Below are 14,334 nucleotides of genomic sequence, written 5' to 3' on the forward strand. Positions count from 1 at the left end.
CTAAAGTGTTGGAATACATTTAATTGCTAGACTGAACACTACTTATAATTCGAGCTCAGAACTTTTTTTTTACACTCTATGGTTTACACAGTTGGAACTGGATTGATCCGGTTTACAAAAAGACGTCACATAAATGGCCGACTCCCTGATCAGTGCCCTGACTACTGAACAAGGGAGCTGAGCTGATTGAGACGCACTTTATCTTTAAATAAATAAATTCTATCTTTTCTGATGAGCTTATCAGGAGTTACATGAGAATACTCTTGGTATTAAGTGTTAATAAGTTTAATCAGTATTTAAAAGAAATTACCATGCCCCTCTCCAGCACTTCACAGAAATGAAATTCTGGGAAAATAATAAACTTTTAAATTCTTTATTCTCTTTTCATCTGTAAATATCTGAAATTGTCCATCACATCGAAACAAGACGTACTAATCAAGGCTAGAAATGGCATCAGTGGGTGATGCCTACAAAACGGGTCTTTGCTGAACAAGTAAAAGATCTCAGTTGTGGTCTCAAACTAATTAAAACAAAAAAACAGCATCATTAGAATTAGGCTCTAAAGGTTGATAATATATTTGACAAAATAACAGTAATCATATCCCAAATATAAAATTGTATAAATATGTCACCAAATACATATTTCCTATAGATTTGACTCCTGAAACACCGTTTTGCCATCTACAATACCATTCCATCCTGAGAGACAGAGGAAAGAGCTTCTAGAGGATTCAGACAGGCAAAATGGTATACTTAGAGATGTATTATTTACTCTGACATGGACCATAGTCTTGTAATACACCATATTTAATATTTTTACAAATGAACACACTGAATTATTTTTTACCTTTCTGTTGATCCTAATATCAAAATACTGAAAATATGCATTTCTAATAAAATGTGTGTGTAAAACATGAAAATTGCCAATCTGCTAATCTGTACATCTCTCCCAGTTTTATTTTCATTTGTGAAAAATTAGATATGGTGTCCACCTTTACTAAAGACTATTGCTCGAAGACTAAAATACCTTACAAACTTTAGGTGTAGCTGGAATACATTTCACAATTTTAAAATCTGAAAAGATTTTAAAACACCAGGCATTATACGCTTGCCAACTTTGTAAATGTTTACAGAGTAAAACTGGGCATCCTACAGTAAGTATAAGTCATGCCGAATGCAACTCAAACATGTTTCATCCTCTGACTGGATGAAATTAAAAAGTAAAAAATAAATAATAATCAGGTTTGTGTACATCATACACTTTTTTGTGTGAAATCTGGCTTTTAGCAACTACCCCAGACTGAAAACCAGAAGAAGAATGTGTGCACAAGTAGTGAGGTGTGGATGACACATTTAAACAACGTTACTCTTTTCAGTCTGCAGTTTTAAAAGCCAGAAACCACAATTACTAAAGTCAAGAGAAATGACCATTAACACCTTTGCAACACTCCCTTTCCCTTAATCACTCAGACATTGCATTCAATCACAACACTTTATTACAGTACTGATACCAGACCTGATGTGCAGACCCCACCCACACGTTCCCACCCACCCCCTCAACATCACCCTCACAAATGGCCGCTTTGTGCCCCTCAATGACTGAACAACAAAGGTCTTTTGTTTCGGATGAGTCCAGAATATCAATGGCTTACAGTTATAAGGCTGCAATTTCCAACTGCTGTCAGTGTGTGTGACACATAGTATCATTGGCCCTTTTTAATGTAAATTTATTGCAAACCTTGCACTTAAATATAAAGTATAAAAAGAGAGCTAAAATTTAATTAATGTAAACCAAAGATGACATTAGTTTGACATCATATAATTGAATTAAAGCAGATTAATATAACTTAAGTCACTGAGGAAAAAAAAGAGGTTAGGAATGTAAGTTCTTCTTCTGATGACACGCTTATTCCATCTCAAAATAGAAACTAATTTAACACACAGCAAACTCGGCTAAATCTGGAAATCATCCAGATGGGATTAAAGGAAAGAAGTTCAGGATTTATGAGGAAGGGGCCTGTAGTGTAGTGTTGTCTCTCACACCAGCAGTGGGCAGTCCATTATGATCCCCCATCATTCATTTTGTCCTATGTTCTTATAAGAGAGAGAGATAACTAAATGGAAAACGCTGTTTTCATTTCCCTAAAATCTTAGTAAAAATCAAACAATTCTAAAACTTTAAGAGTACCATTGCAAGGTTTTTAAATCCCTGTAGGCTCTACTGAAAAACATGTCTTTGATTTCCTCATTCAGAGAGGCCATGAGGGCTGGTGTTCATCCAGTCCAGTAGGAGGCGCTGTAGCAGCAGGATCAGAGGTTGGAGTGTACAGTATGTGTGTTCAAATTAGTGTAATACTGTGTGTAAATAAGTGTAAGATCACACGCGGGTGTGCCTGCAGCTGTGTGATGTTCCAGCGGCCGCATCCGTAGCAGACGAGTGCTCATTGTCGCTGGAATCATGTGTGTTCTCCTTCCGAAGGCCCATGCTGATATGGCTCTGGAGCGCGGCGGGTGTGAGCCACTCTGTAGGCAGACAGCTCTGCAGAAATGGAACACAGGAGCTGAAATATGCCAATCGATTGACCCAGCGTGGGATCTCTCTACCACACAGCAACTAGAGACAGAGAAAGAGAGAATTAAATAGTGTAGGAATGTAGAATGTTATCAGTCATTGAAGCTGCACACAGCCTAGTCCTATCAAAAAAAGGCATATGGGGAGTATAATGACCTCAGACAGCGAAGAAGAAAAATGGTTGCAGTTTTTGTGCATCAGGTGGTAGGCATTCCCCTTGAAATCCTTTCCCAGCTCCTCCATTATTTTATCAATGTCCTCCTCTGCAAAGTCTGTCGTACCCAGAGCTATAGCCTCTCTGGAGAAGAAACACAACTTGTGAGTTGTTGTTTTTTTGGCTTAAATGTGTGTGTGTATGTGAAAACCTCACTTAAATTTGAAAGTCTCCCCCAGTTCTGAGGCATTTCCAGGGTTGATCTCAAAAATGCCACTGAAGGGATACGGGTGGCCACCATATGCAAACTCTACAGGGAACAAAATGACAAACATTAAAACGGGGTTTGAAAATCTTTTGATTGTCACTTAGGAATTTCATAAGTATAATTTCTGGTAAATTACATTTGTGAAGCTTTTTTACTCAGATATACATCACAACAGGGAAGAAAAGGTTTGTTCAGTATTACTTACAAAATTTATGTTTAATAGTTGAATCCCTGATTTACAGAGACAGACTCACAGCAATTTTTTTTTCATGTTCAAATGTGTATAAAGCACTGCAGTAACGACTATTGGTTTGCAGATCAACCCGGAATGCTAACTTGTTTCCAGGCTTTGGCCTACAAAAATGTGTCATTCCTGCAGCACTCTATTAGTGAAAAGCTTAAGCTCTGTAAAAATCTTAAAATTAATCTTGGCTCAGTCTTTAGAGCTGCCTATGTCTGCTCTGTATCAATTTTGCTGTGCAGTGTGAAAATGTGTGAAAGGATAAAAAAAGTAAAAAATAGTTTAAAAAGACACCATGTTCTCTGTCACTTTATGACTCAGATCAGAGGCCCTACTAATTGGCTACAGCATGTTCTTCCTCTGTTGTTTTCCAACCATCCTCTGCCACTTAGGTGAAGTTGAGCCATTTGCAAAGCTTACACAGGGTACATAATGCCTTTAATTGCTAGTGACAAAGTTCATATTGCAGAAAGATGATACAGAGATTGAGTTGAATGAATAAAAACATGTACAGTAACAAGGATAGTGATGCCATATCATGTATCGCCTTACTTAAAGGGATAGTTTACGTTTAGTTGGTTCCCATTGACTTACATAGTGTATGGTACAATGGTTATCAATAGGGACCAGCAACTGAAGGTGAACTATCCCTTTAAATGTGGCTATAATGACCATTCATACTCAGCTGCTAATTCCCTTCATATTTATTTTTACTCTCGTTTTGTCATAGTATTTTTGTTATATTTATTTGGATCTCTAAATATATAGACAAAACGTCTAACAACTACCATGTCTACTAACTGTAGCTGACTTTTTCAAGTCCTTTATAAATCTGACCAAGGCTCCAGTAGTGGTCTGATAGAAAAAAATGAAATAAAATAAAAACAGAAAATAATGAAATAACAACAAAAGGTTTATTGGTCACTATACCTCTGCCATAAATCTCTATTCCTGAGTGGAAGACTCCAATACCCAGAGTGGAGGTGTATTCATTTATCCAGTACTAAAAGAGCAAAAGGGAGAAAGAGATTTTCATATGATCATATTTTAAATATAGTAAATGTTATATATAGAGAGAGAGAGCATCCTGTTAGCTATAAGGCATTAAAATCAATTAATTATACACAACCCTGAAACACACTATAAATTATAAGCCTTAAAGTGGAGGGGGAGGGGTGAATATTCAGAGAAAATGTATCTGTGAGAGGCCAAAAAGTGCACCAGCTGCCTTTCATAAGTAATAGAACACGCAGAACATGATTTAATGTACACAGAAAAAAATACTATCATATCCCCACCCTTTCTGATTTAAAGGGAAAGTTCACCCAAAAATGAAAATGTGATGTTTATCTGCTTACCCCCAGGGCACCCAAGAAGGTGACTTTGTTTCTTCAGTAGAACATAAACCAAGATTTTTGGCTCAAACCGTTGCAGTCTATCAGTCTTATAATGTAAGTGTATGGGAATGACGGCTAAAACATACAATAAAACAAAAAAACACAACACTTTGTGTAAAGACACAAAACGAACTGTCTGTGGAAGAAACTGAACAGTATTTATATAATTCTTTACCTCTGATTCACGCAATATCTGTCAACAATCTCAGTTAGGAGTGTCAATTATCCACTTGAGCGATAGGGGACGGTAATGCACTTCTAAGTCTGTTATTGCATATACGTTTGTATTTTTTTTTTTTTTTTTAGTTCTTCCTATTCAATCAGTGGTCCATACTCCAGCCCAGTAGGTGGCGAGAATGCACCTATCGTTTGTTAGCCAACCATCATAAAACTACAAAAGAAGAAGACGCCTTAGAGCCTGCTGCAGAGGTAAAGAATGATATAAATACTGTTCAGTTTCTTGCACAGACCGATTGTTTTGTGTATTTACACATCAATGTATCATCACGAGCCACAGAGTTTAGTTTGGTTTTGTTTATGTTTTGTTTGTTTTATTGTATGTTTTAGCCATGATTCACATCCACTTACAATATTAGACTGATAGACTGCAATGGTTTGAGCTAAAAATCTTGGTTTGTGTTCTACTGATGAAACAAAGTCACCTACATCTTGGATACCCTGGGGGTAAGCAGATAAATATCACATTTTCATTTTTGGGTGAACTATCCCTTTATATCAGAAAGGGTGGGGATATTATAGTATTTTTTTCTGTGTACATTAAATCATGTTCTGTGTGTTCTATTATTTATGAAAGGCAGCTGGTGCACTTTTTGGCCTCACACAGATACATTTTCCACAGTGTCCACTTATATGTACTCAATGAGTCATTTTCTTGATGTTTTGTGACATAATATTGCATACAAGTTCCAGACATGATTTTAATTGTGAAAAACAGTATGTAATAAAAAGCTTAAAACCCTCAAAAACAAAACCTCTGACCGCTATTTATGTATAGCATGTATATGTTTATTTATATATTACAAATCTGTGACAAGTGTTGTGTACTTGTAAAGTGTTGTGATGTGACGGAGTGACAGCGCCTCCTCCAGCACGGGAGGAGAAACACGCGCTCTCATGCTGTCAATGCTTAGTATCACACCTGGGCAAAGTAGGTTAGTCGTGCTTTCACAATTAAACCTGTCATCCGCCCAGACTCCATCACTACACTGTGTCTACTCAGATATTAAAGTCTTCATCAATGCATTGATAGTTTATCTTAACATTTGTTGTTGCATGCAAAAAAAAAAAAAAAAAAAAAAAAAATACAGCCAGAAGGAGAGATGTTGACGATAACCAGTGTAAAGGTTGAAAGACTAAAATGATCAAGGAACTTACCATGTCATACACATTAAGAATAACGGGTTCATTTGCCATCCTGAGAGAGAAGCACGCGCGATCCCTTAAAATAACAGGCGTTTATTGTTGCCGTCCTTGCGCACCCGGGTGTCGGATTCAGAGAAGATTAAAACACAGCAAAGTCACTACGCCGACATCCAAAAGACCAAAACACAATATAAATGATCCGCTCTTATCATTTTATCCATCAAAGTGTCATTATGTGAGATGTTTAGAGGGGCTCGCGGGCCTAGTCGCGTTACTAAAGGATAAACAGCGGCTGCAGAGGTAGACACGGTCGAGGAAAGGCAACAGGGCATCAGTTTCCATCAATGGTGAATCTAGCGGGAGGAAAACAGGCACTCCGGTAAGCGAGAGGGGGAGAGAGCACAGGCACCGAGTAAGACGGATCTCACAGATTTTCAAGTGTAGACACTAACCAAAAAAGTCCTAAAAGGGCGCAGATGATCGGTAATGCACAGCGACTGGCTGTCAGTCACATCCGGAGTTTAGACGACAGATATTCCATAGAGAACGCTCTCGCGCGTGTTTCGGTTGCACGGGTTTTGCCGCTTGTCTGAGCGCAGGGGTCGCAGCTGTAATGCTGAAGGGAGCTTGCTGCAGTCCCGACCGCAACAGCCATCAGCGCCGCAGTCCCGGGGTTTGTCCTCATGGAGGCCGCGCTGAGCAGCACGGACGCAGGGGGGAAACTCTTAAGCACGGTTCACGGTATTGATTATGACATCACTCTGGCAGGGTCGCGAGCGTGGGGATTCTAGTAGTCTAAACTAAATTATGAATAGTACAGCAAGGGGTATTTAATATTAAAACGGCTTGCCATACTATTAGAACCAGCGGAGCGTGCGATTATTACATCATCAGCAGCAGCAGCAGCATCCCCCTCCATCCCCGCCGAGCGTTAAATCTGGGCGGGGGCAATGCGTTATCCCGATCTACAAACAACATGATTCTGCTCTATGCCAAGAGCTAAACTTTGTGTTTACTTCGTGAACATAATTATTATTGATAGGTCTAATTGTATTTTGGGATACACATCTTCTTCCATTATGTTTACTGTGCATCCGAAGAATATGCTTGCAATAACTGACAAACATAAACTGTAGCAACTGTTAAAATGTTTATTATTTTAATGGAAAAAGAATAGTAAAACGCTACAGGAAAAACTACTGTATACCATAAAAGGTAATGCATTAATAAACATTAAAATTACATTATATTTTAAAGGAAAATATATGTGATTTTACTGTAAATCATAGTTTTTAGAAGTAAAGTCTGCACAAACTTATGATTTTCTAACATATATAAATACATAACATGTATATTAAGGCAAAAAACATAGGCTAAGTTACAAAAAAACTAGAACACTTTACAACCAGACTATTTTTACTAAGAAAATGATAGTAACAAATAATTAAAAAGAAACAAAGTAACTTTAAATTAAGCATGCATTTTGGAAATGGAGGGATTTATAAAGTATTTTGGTTGTTTAATGTTTGCTGCATTTTAGTGTCATTTAATGATGTTTGACTGGCCACAATTACCATAAATGTAAATAATTTTTGACATTGTAGGAGTTCATTTGAGATAGTGCTTATTACTCTCATGGTTTATTTGTGACACAGAGAAGATGGGAGAAAGCTTTGATGCTCAATACGCATGTAGCACATTACATGGTGAGCCTGTCTGTCTTCGTCTTGGGTATTTGATTGATGGTGTCTGTGCAAAAATTGCTAGGTTTTTAGGTTATAGTGCTTCCTATGTGTATAATATCCTATAATACCCCATACCAAATCCCCAACCTTTGTTTTAAATGTTGTAAATAACCCAAATGTTTATTGTAAATAGCCCATATCTTTAATAATGCTGATGCCACCATCCTTTCTGTCTCAGCCATGTGCTGTAATGTAATATTAGACTCTGGAGGAAGTATTCTCATTCTCTTTTGTTTCTCTCTCCTACTTTAAGTGCATTTAGCCAATGCTTCCTTTGAGTGTATTGATTTCTGATGAGGAGGACTAATACACACACGACATAGACACTGACACACAAACATGCACATACCAGTACTCATTTATCAAAGGCATCTGCTCTCAGACAGCAGACAGAGAGACAGCAGTCTATCCATTTAGACAGAGAGAAAGCAGCAGTCCATCCTCTCCCCTAAAATGTACCCAAACAGTGTCTGAATGGGACAGAGATACAGAAAATTCTCTGCATTTCATCCATCCCTAATAAAATAAATTGATGAGCCAAAGAAAGCTTCTAGGTTTTACATCTGGAGACAAAAAAGGGCACTTATAGATGAAGTGTCACCACATTCTTTTGAGCCATTTGAATTTTTTTTATTGTATACACATTTCAAACACATAGGAGCACACAGACACAAATGTGTATGCATGATGCATGTGAATGGCAACATTATTCAAACTGTGAAACGTGAATGAGCATTTCATAAAGACTTTACACTTGGTTTCATCCACACAGACCAGGAGAGCAACTGCCATGATAACACAAACACACATTTGTCAGTTACAGAACAGATATTACAGAAACCGCACAAGCTGTCGCCCCTCAAACTGCAGACAGGGAGCAGCACCGAGACCAGCAGCTCCATGAGGCAAGGCACGAGTTGAAAGAGGTGCAGAAAACCATTAGTGTAAGAGACTTGAAGTTTCCAGAAACACAAGCCATATACAATATCAACAATATTACATTTTCATTCAGAATGTGAATTCTAATAAGTGCCACATCTACTTTATTTCCCTTGAAAGAAGAAGAGCAAATACAAGACAAGATTCAAACGTCCTCACTTGCCCCATCTTTACTGCAGCCACAGAAATGCATCCTGCATGTCTGAACTTGGATGAGCAGTATTAAAATGAAAAAAGTTAACTCCATTCACATCATGCACGCTTTCAAACATACACTGCACAAGCAGGTACCTGAGAAGACCTAAAAAAAAAAAAAAAAAAAAAATCTAATGGCACACCTTGGGCTCATTCCAGCGCTCTGGAGGTACAAGACGAAAAAAAAATCACTCCTATGTGGGCCTGTCTTCTGCCCAGAAACAGAGTTCCACATCGGCCTCTTGTCTCCTGTCTGTGGCCCCTATGTCTAATTCAGATTATGGAGATTTCTGCAGCTCTTGATTCAAACACTGTGCTCATCATCCCTTTTCCCTTATTCCACCATGCAATGTCATCAGGCATGCTGGGTATTATGGTTAAGCGCCAATGATTATCACCAAATGAATTGTGAAAACCTGTTATAGCTACAATAGTGTGTTCCTAACATGGTATAAACAATTAAAGAAAACCTGCAAGTTCTGCTAACATTAACTGGTTTCCATTTTTGCTCCCTGTTCATGTTTGGGCCCTCAGCAGAAACAGTTCAAAACAAAAAGAAAAAAAGATTTAGTCTGTAAAATGTCATGTAATCATGTGATGGGTTAAAATGGGCCCCTTGACCCCCGGGGGAGCAGATGAAGGCGTTTGTAAGCAATGAAACCTACTGCTGTTATTACTGCCAGGGCAGCTATAGTATACATTGTCCATGTGCCAAAAGCAGGTGAAGAGTCTCCATCGACACGAGAGCTGGTGGGGCCGTTCTGCATGACAGGCTGTAGACATAAACACATGTCAGTGAAGCTGATTAATTTAACAGCAATTCTCAGAGATGTTATCAACATCACAATCGCCATAGCCTGCAATACTTACTCGCTGCTGTATGCGAAGATGCACATCTTCCCCTGCAGACCGAAACAGTTCCACTGCTGCACTGTGAGACAGATTGTCCAACTTCCTGCCATTTATCTACAAAAAAAAAACAACCCCAAAACCAATGAAATGTACACTATTCATTTTCAAGTAGTTATATCAAGGCTTATTATTTTCCTTAATGTTTTGAAACGTGTGACCCTGGACCACAAAACCAGTCACGCGGGTAAATGTATACATATGAAAGCTGAATAAATAATCTTTTCCATTGATGTATGGTTTGTTATGATAGGACAATATTTTGCTGAGATACAACTATTTGAAAATCTGGAATCTGAGGGTGCAAAATGAATATGTAAATATTGAGATAATATTTAAAATTAATATTGCCCTTTATAGTTGTTCAACTGAAGTTCTAAGCAATGCATATTACTAATCAAAAATTAAGTTTTTTTTTTATATTTATGGTAGCAAATGTACAAAATATCTTCATGGTACAGGATCTTTACTTAATATCCTAATGACTTTTGGCATAAAATAAAAATCGATAATTTTGACACATACAGTGTATTTTTGGCTATTGCTACAAATAAACCCCAGCGAATGGTTTTGTGGTCCAGGGTCACATATTTTGTAGATACACTATTTTGTTCAAACATTTGGGAAAGGCAAGTTTGTTTGTTTTTTTCGGACAACACAGATTAATTAAATTGTTGAAAAATGACAGTAAAGATGTTACTATTCATCAAAGAATCCAGATAAAATGTATCAGCAGCAAGTCATCATATTAGAATAATTTCTGAAGTAATATTTCTGGGTAATAGCTGCCAAAAATTCTACTTTTGACATCTCAGGAATAAACTGCATTTTAAAATATAAAACAGTTAATTATTGTAATAATATTGTACAATATTGACATCATATTACTTAATATTTAAAAACAGTTAACGAACGCAAATCTTTGAATTATTTTCAATGTTCCAGTGGATTCTTTCCATCGCAGGTAGTTCCAGCAATAGTTTGTTTTATGGGTAATGTAATGGCCAATTTAATAAAAACAATTGATTGATAGTGTTCTAACAATTTTGGCCTCCACCTGTGTGTTTTATTTATATATATATATATATATAAATAAAACACACAGAAAAATAAAAATAATATATTTAAATGTATATATATATGTAAATATTAAAAAAATATAAACTGTGTGTGTTTGTGTGTGTATTTATATATACATACTAAATAGACAGTACACATACATATAGTATGTAAACAAACTTATTTTGGATGAGATTAATCATTTGACAGCACTAATATATATATGTGTGTGTGTGTGTGTGTGTGTGTGTGTGTGTGTGTGTGTGTGTGTGTAAAGAAAAATGTAGACACTTTTGTTCCGGTAACAACAACTACACAAGATGTGAAATGCTGTAGCATCATTATTCTAATGATCTGCATTTTAGGTGAACAGGGTCATCCACAGGATTACAGTGAGAATTGATTTACAATAAATCACTTGTACAGTCACGCTGTTATACAGTGAAGCGGCTGTATTGATTCACAGTTAAGTATAGCAATTGTCAAGGATTAAGCATGAGTGAATTACCCTTTGTTAACCATGTACAGTAAATTACAGTGGTTTTACCGCAAGAATTTTGTCTCCCTCCTGCATACGTCCATCCAGTGCAGCCGCTCCATTTTCCTTGATTTTTGCCACATAGATTCCACTGTCATTCATAATATACTGCTGGTCCACTCCACCCACTATATTAAACCCCAGACCTGACAGACAGAGAGAGAGAGAGAGAGAGAGGATGTTACACACAGCACGGGTTTGAACTACTTACATGATTAAACTAAGCCTGAAATACATTCAGACCGCCTTAATGGCATTTCTGAAGAAGAAATAGGGAAGGGGGAAGAACCAGACATGATCATAGCCAGACATCTCTTCTTAAGAACAGAAACAACAAGACACATGGAAAACATCACTGTCAAATGCAATCTTTGCAGTACAACACATTTATTATATATACCACAAAAACTATGATTTACTAATAATATAATTTAGGCCTAATTGATGTATAATGTAAAAAATGTTAGTCATCTCGTCTGAATTAGAAGAGAACATTCTGGCCTGCGTTGATAGTTTAAAATTAAAACACTTTATTGATGCAATTGTTAATTTCAAATGCACTGCTTTACGCTCCAAAGGTCATTAACTGACAGACTGTAGTCATGTGGATTATTACAATGCTTTTATCAGCTTTTTGGACTCTCATTCTGACGGCACCCATTCACTGCAGAGGATCCATTGTTGAGCAAGAAATGTAATGTTAAATTTCTATAAATCCATTCTGATGAAGAAACAAACTCATCTACATTTTGGATGCCTCAAGAATGAGTACATTTCAGGCAAATGTTTTTTAATTATTAAGTAGATAAAGAACCACAGGATGTCTGCCATTTTCAACAGAATAACCGTGGCATTCTGATTAAACATTATGAGGTAAAAAAAAAAAAAACATTTCCATGCATTAATCCATCACAATAACATATATAATATGGATTTAAAACTTTCTAAAGAATAGCATGCTGACATTAAAATGTAATTTAATGAATATTAATCAAAATATGTTTGATAAGACAACAGAGTCATAGCAGTCATGCCTCACAGCATACTAGTGGACAGTTTTAGACCAGTTACTGTTTTAGTGCATGATCACATCACATGCATATAAAACCATTATAAATCCAATATATATGTTACAAAAAAGAGCAATAAGGATTATAAAACATGTTGACTATCACGAGCCAACTAATCACTTGTTTAGTAACTTAAATGCTTAAAAAAATTTTGATTTAGTAAATTTCTATACTGTACAGACAATGTATAATTTGCTTCCAAAATGTATCCAGAGGCTGTTTGAAATACGAGAAAGCCAGTATGGAATAAGAGGAATGCATATGTTTAAAATAATAAGGGTAAGAACTAATACAAAAAATAGATGCATATCTGTCAAAGGGGTTAATCTATGGAATAATTTGCATACGGAATTAAAATTGTGTAATTCACTTTGTAAATTCAAGAAAATGTTTTAAAACAAGGTGGTTAATGATTATTTAATTTAACGGGTATTATAATTTATTTTATTTTATCTTTATATACTTTGTATATGTATGCCTTGTAAAAATCGCTATTAGTGAAAAAGTACCGCTCATTTGATTGATAATTATGTACAAAGGGTAGGATTAATAAGCAGAGGCTTCAGCCTACACCTTTTCGGTTATTATGTACAACTTTATTTATTTTTGTATGATTGATTGTCTGTGAGGACCGAAATTAAATAAATAAACAAAAAATAAACAAATCACGTGGTAAATATTATATCAGTAGACGGGTCCAAAAATCATTTAAATTACGGGGAACTGAAAACAGAACATGTTCTTTCCAATACTGAAAATGTGATTGTCTATAGAGGAGGGTCTGGTATTATTTAAAGAGATTAATTTGACCCATAGTGTTGATGACGTATCATGTCTCTGTTATGGTTTTACACTCATGCCATTTAATCACAAGTCAAAGTCCAGGGCTATCAAATCAGAGGTCACACACACCAACAACGCATTACATAACAGTTTAATCAAAGTCAACAAGCAGCTGAGACTCTCAGCTCTCAAAAACTGAACTAATGGACTGGAACCAGACTCACTACTCATGAAAAACATCAATAACAGCCATACAGACAGTGTGCTTGAATCTGTCAGAAATGTATCTGTTTTTATATGTCGGTCTATAATGCGGATAGCGTATTGTGCTGGTTATGATCTCAACTGAACTTTCGCTTTCACAACAACACAAGCGTCTCTGAATAAACCCGATTTTATCGTTTGCATAGCACATTCGGGACAGGATTATCAGTTCGGGTTCAAGGAGCTAGTTACGTCAGCATTTCGTGCGGGAGCGGGCCGAGCCAGCAGAACCGAACCGCAGGATGAACTCTGTTTGCACAGCTCCAACAGAGAAGGGGAACACAGACAAACTTACCAGCCGGGCCTCTTTTCAGCGTAATTTCTTCAACTCTCGACGCGCTGTGTGCGGACCCGTTCATGATGTCGGAAAAGTTTCACTTTTTATTGCCGAACAGCTAGAACCCTCCTAAAGCGTGCGGAACTCTACCTGCTTCTTCTTCTAGTGCCGCCGGGATACGTGTGCACCCGCCACTGCCCCCTCACGGACACCACCGGGACATCTTCACAGTGCACTGCGGCGGAGAGAAGATACAATCATTTCCAAGTTTTTCGAAACACTGGTTACTAAAGATAGATCCAGTCATATTACATCATAACGTGTTCCCTGACATTCCAGCGAGACATTACAATGTATATGTTGGCACACATAGATGCTAATTTTATTTCTTTCTAAATTTGAATTATGAATAAGGTTGTTTAATGTAATTGCATTGTATAACACACTTAAATGTATTTATATCTCAATCCCTGGCATGAGAATACTTGTTTTAAACTATTATACAGTCAAGTCGTACATATTCCCCGTACGTTTTATTTG

General features: G+C 36.8%; 2 protein-coding genes across 3 annotated transcripts; both read right to left on the reverse strand.

Moving 5' to 3' along the window:
• Positions 1 to 319: 319 nt before the first annotated feature.
• On the reverse strand, positions 320 to 7,092 carry LOC113056792 (deubiquitinase DESI2). Of its 2 annotated transcripts, XM_026223655.1 has the most exons (6): positions 6,468 to 7,092; positions 6,028 to 6,368; positions 4,166 to 4,238; positions 2,943 to 3,036; positions 2,729 to 2,870; positions 320 to 2,614 (listed from the first exon to the last, which is right to left on the reverse strand). In XM_026223655.1, exons 2-6 carry the CDS (start codon positions 6,064 to 6,066, stop codon positions 2,378 to 2,380), a joined length of 585 nt encoding a protein of 194 aa, XP_026079440.1. In that variant the 5' UTR covers positions 6,067 to 6,368; positions 6,468 to 7,092; the 3' UTR covers positions 320 to 2,377. The 2 variants fall into 2 exon arrangements, with proteins under 2 accessions (XP_026079440.1, XP_026079439.1); XM_026223654.1 differs by having other exon boundaries at positions 6,028 to 7,092.
• A 1,273-nt stretch (positions 7,093 to 8,365) lies between these two features.
• Positions 8,366 to 13,983, reverse strand: synj2bp (synaptojanin 2 binding protein). The gene is made up of 4 exons (XM_026223656.1): positions 13,813 to 13,983; positions 11,410 to 11,546; positions 9,765 to 9,860; positions 8,366 to 9,667 (listed from the first exon to the last, which is right to left on the reverse strand). The coding sequence occupies exons 1-4, from the start codon at positions 13,874 to 13,876 to the stop codon at positions 9,497 to 9,499; spliced, it is 468 nt and encodes a 155-aa protein (XP_026079441.1). The 5' UTR covers positions 13,877 to 13,983; the 3' UTR covers positions 8,366 to 9,496.
• Positions 13,984 to 14,334: the final 351 nt, after the last annotated feature.

This window comes from Carassius auratus, chromosome 38 (genome assembly GCF_003368295.1).
Source record: "Carassius auratus strain Wakin chromosome 38, ASM336829v1, whole genome shotgun sequence".
NCBI classification, from domain to species: domain Eukaryota; kingdom Metazoa; phylum Chordata; class Actinopteri; order Cypriniformes; family Cyprinidae; genus Carassius; species Carassius auratus.

Bases quoted from the DNA above. Each gene is read 5' to 3' on its own strand.
- LOC113056792 (XM_026223655.1), bottom strand. From the start codon at position 6,066: ATGGCAAATGAACCCGTTATTCTTAATGTGTATGACATG. The intron at 3,037-4,165 runs GTATAGTGACCA...TGTTCCCTGTAG, and splicing joins AATAGAGATTTATGGCAGAG to AGTTTGCATATGGTGGCCAC. The intron at 2,615-2,728 runs GTCATTATACTC...CTCTGTCTCTAG, and splicing joins TTTCTTCTTCGCTGTCTGAG to TTGCTGTGTGGTAGAGAGAT.
- synj2bp (XM_026223656.1), bottom strand. From the start codon at position 13,876: ATGAACGGGTCCGCACACAGCGCGTCGAGAGTTGAAGAAATTACGCTG. The intron at 9,861-11,409 runs GTAAAACCACTG...TTTTTTTTGTAG, and splicing joins AGGGAGACAAAATTCTTGCG to ATAAATGGCAGGAAGTTGGA. The intron at 9,668-9,764 runs GTAAGTATTGCA...TTATGTCTACAG, and splicing joins ATCTTCGCATACAGCAGCGA to CCTGTCATGCAGAACGGCCC.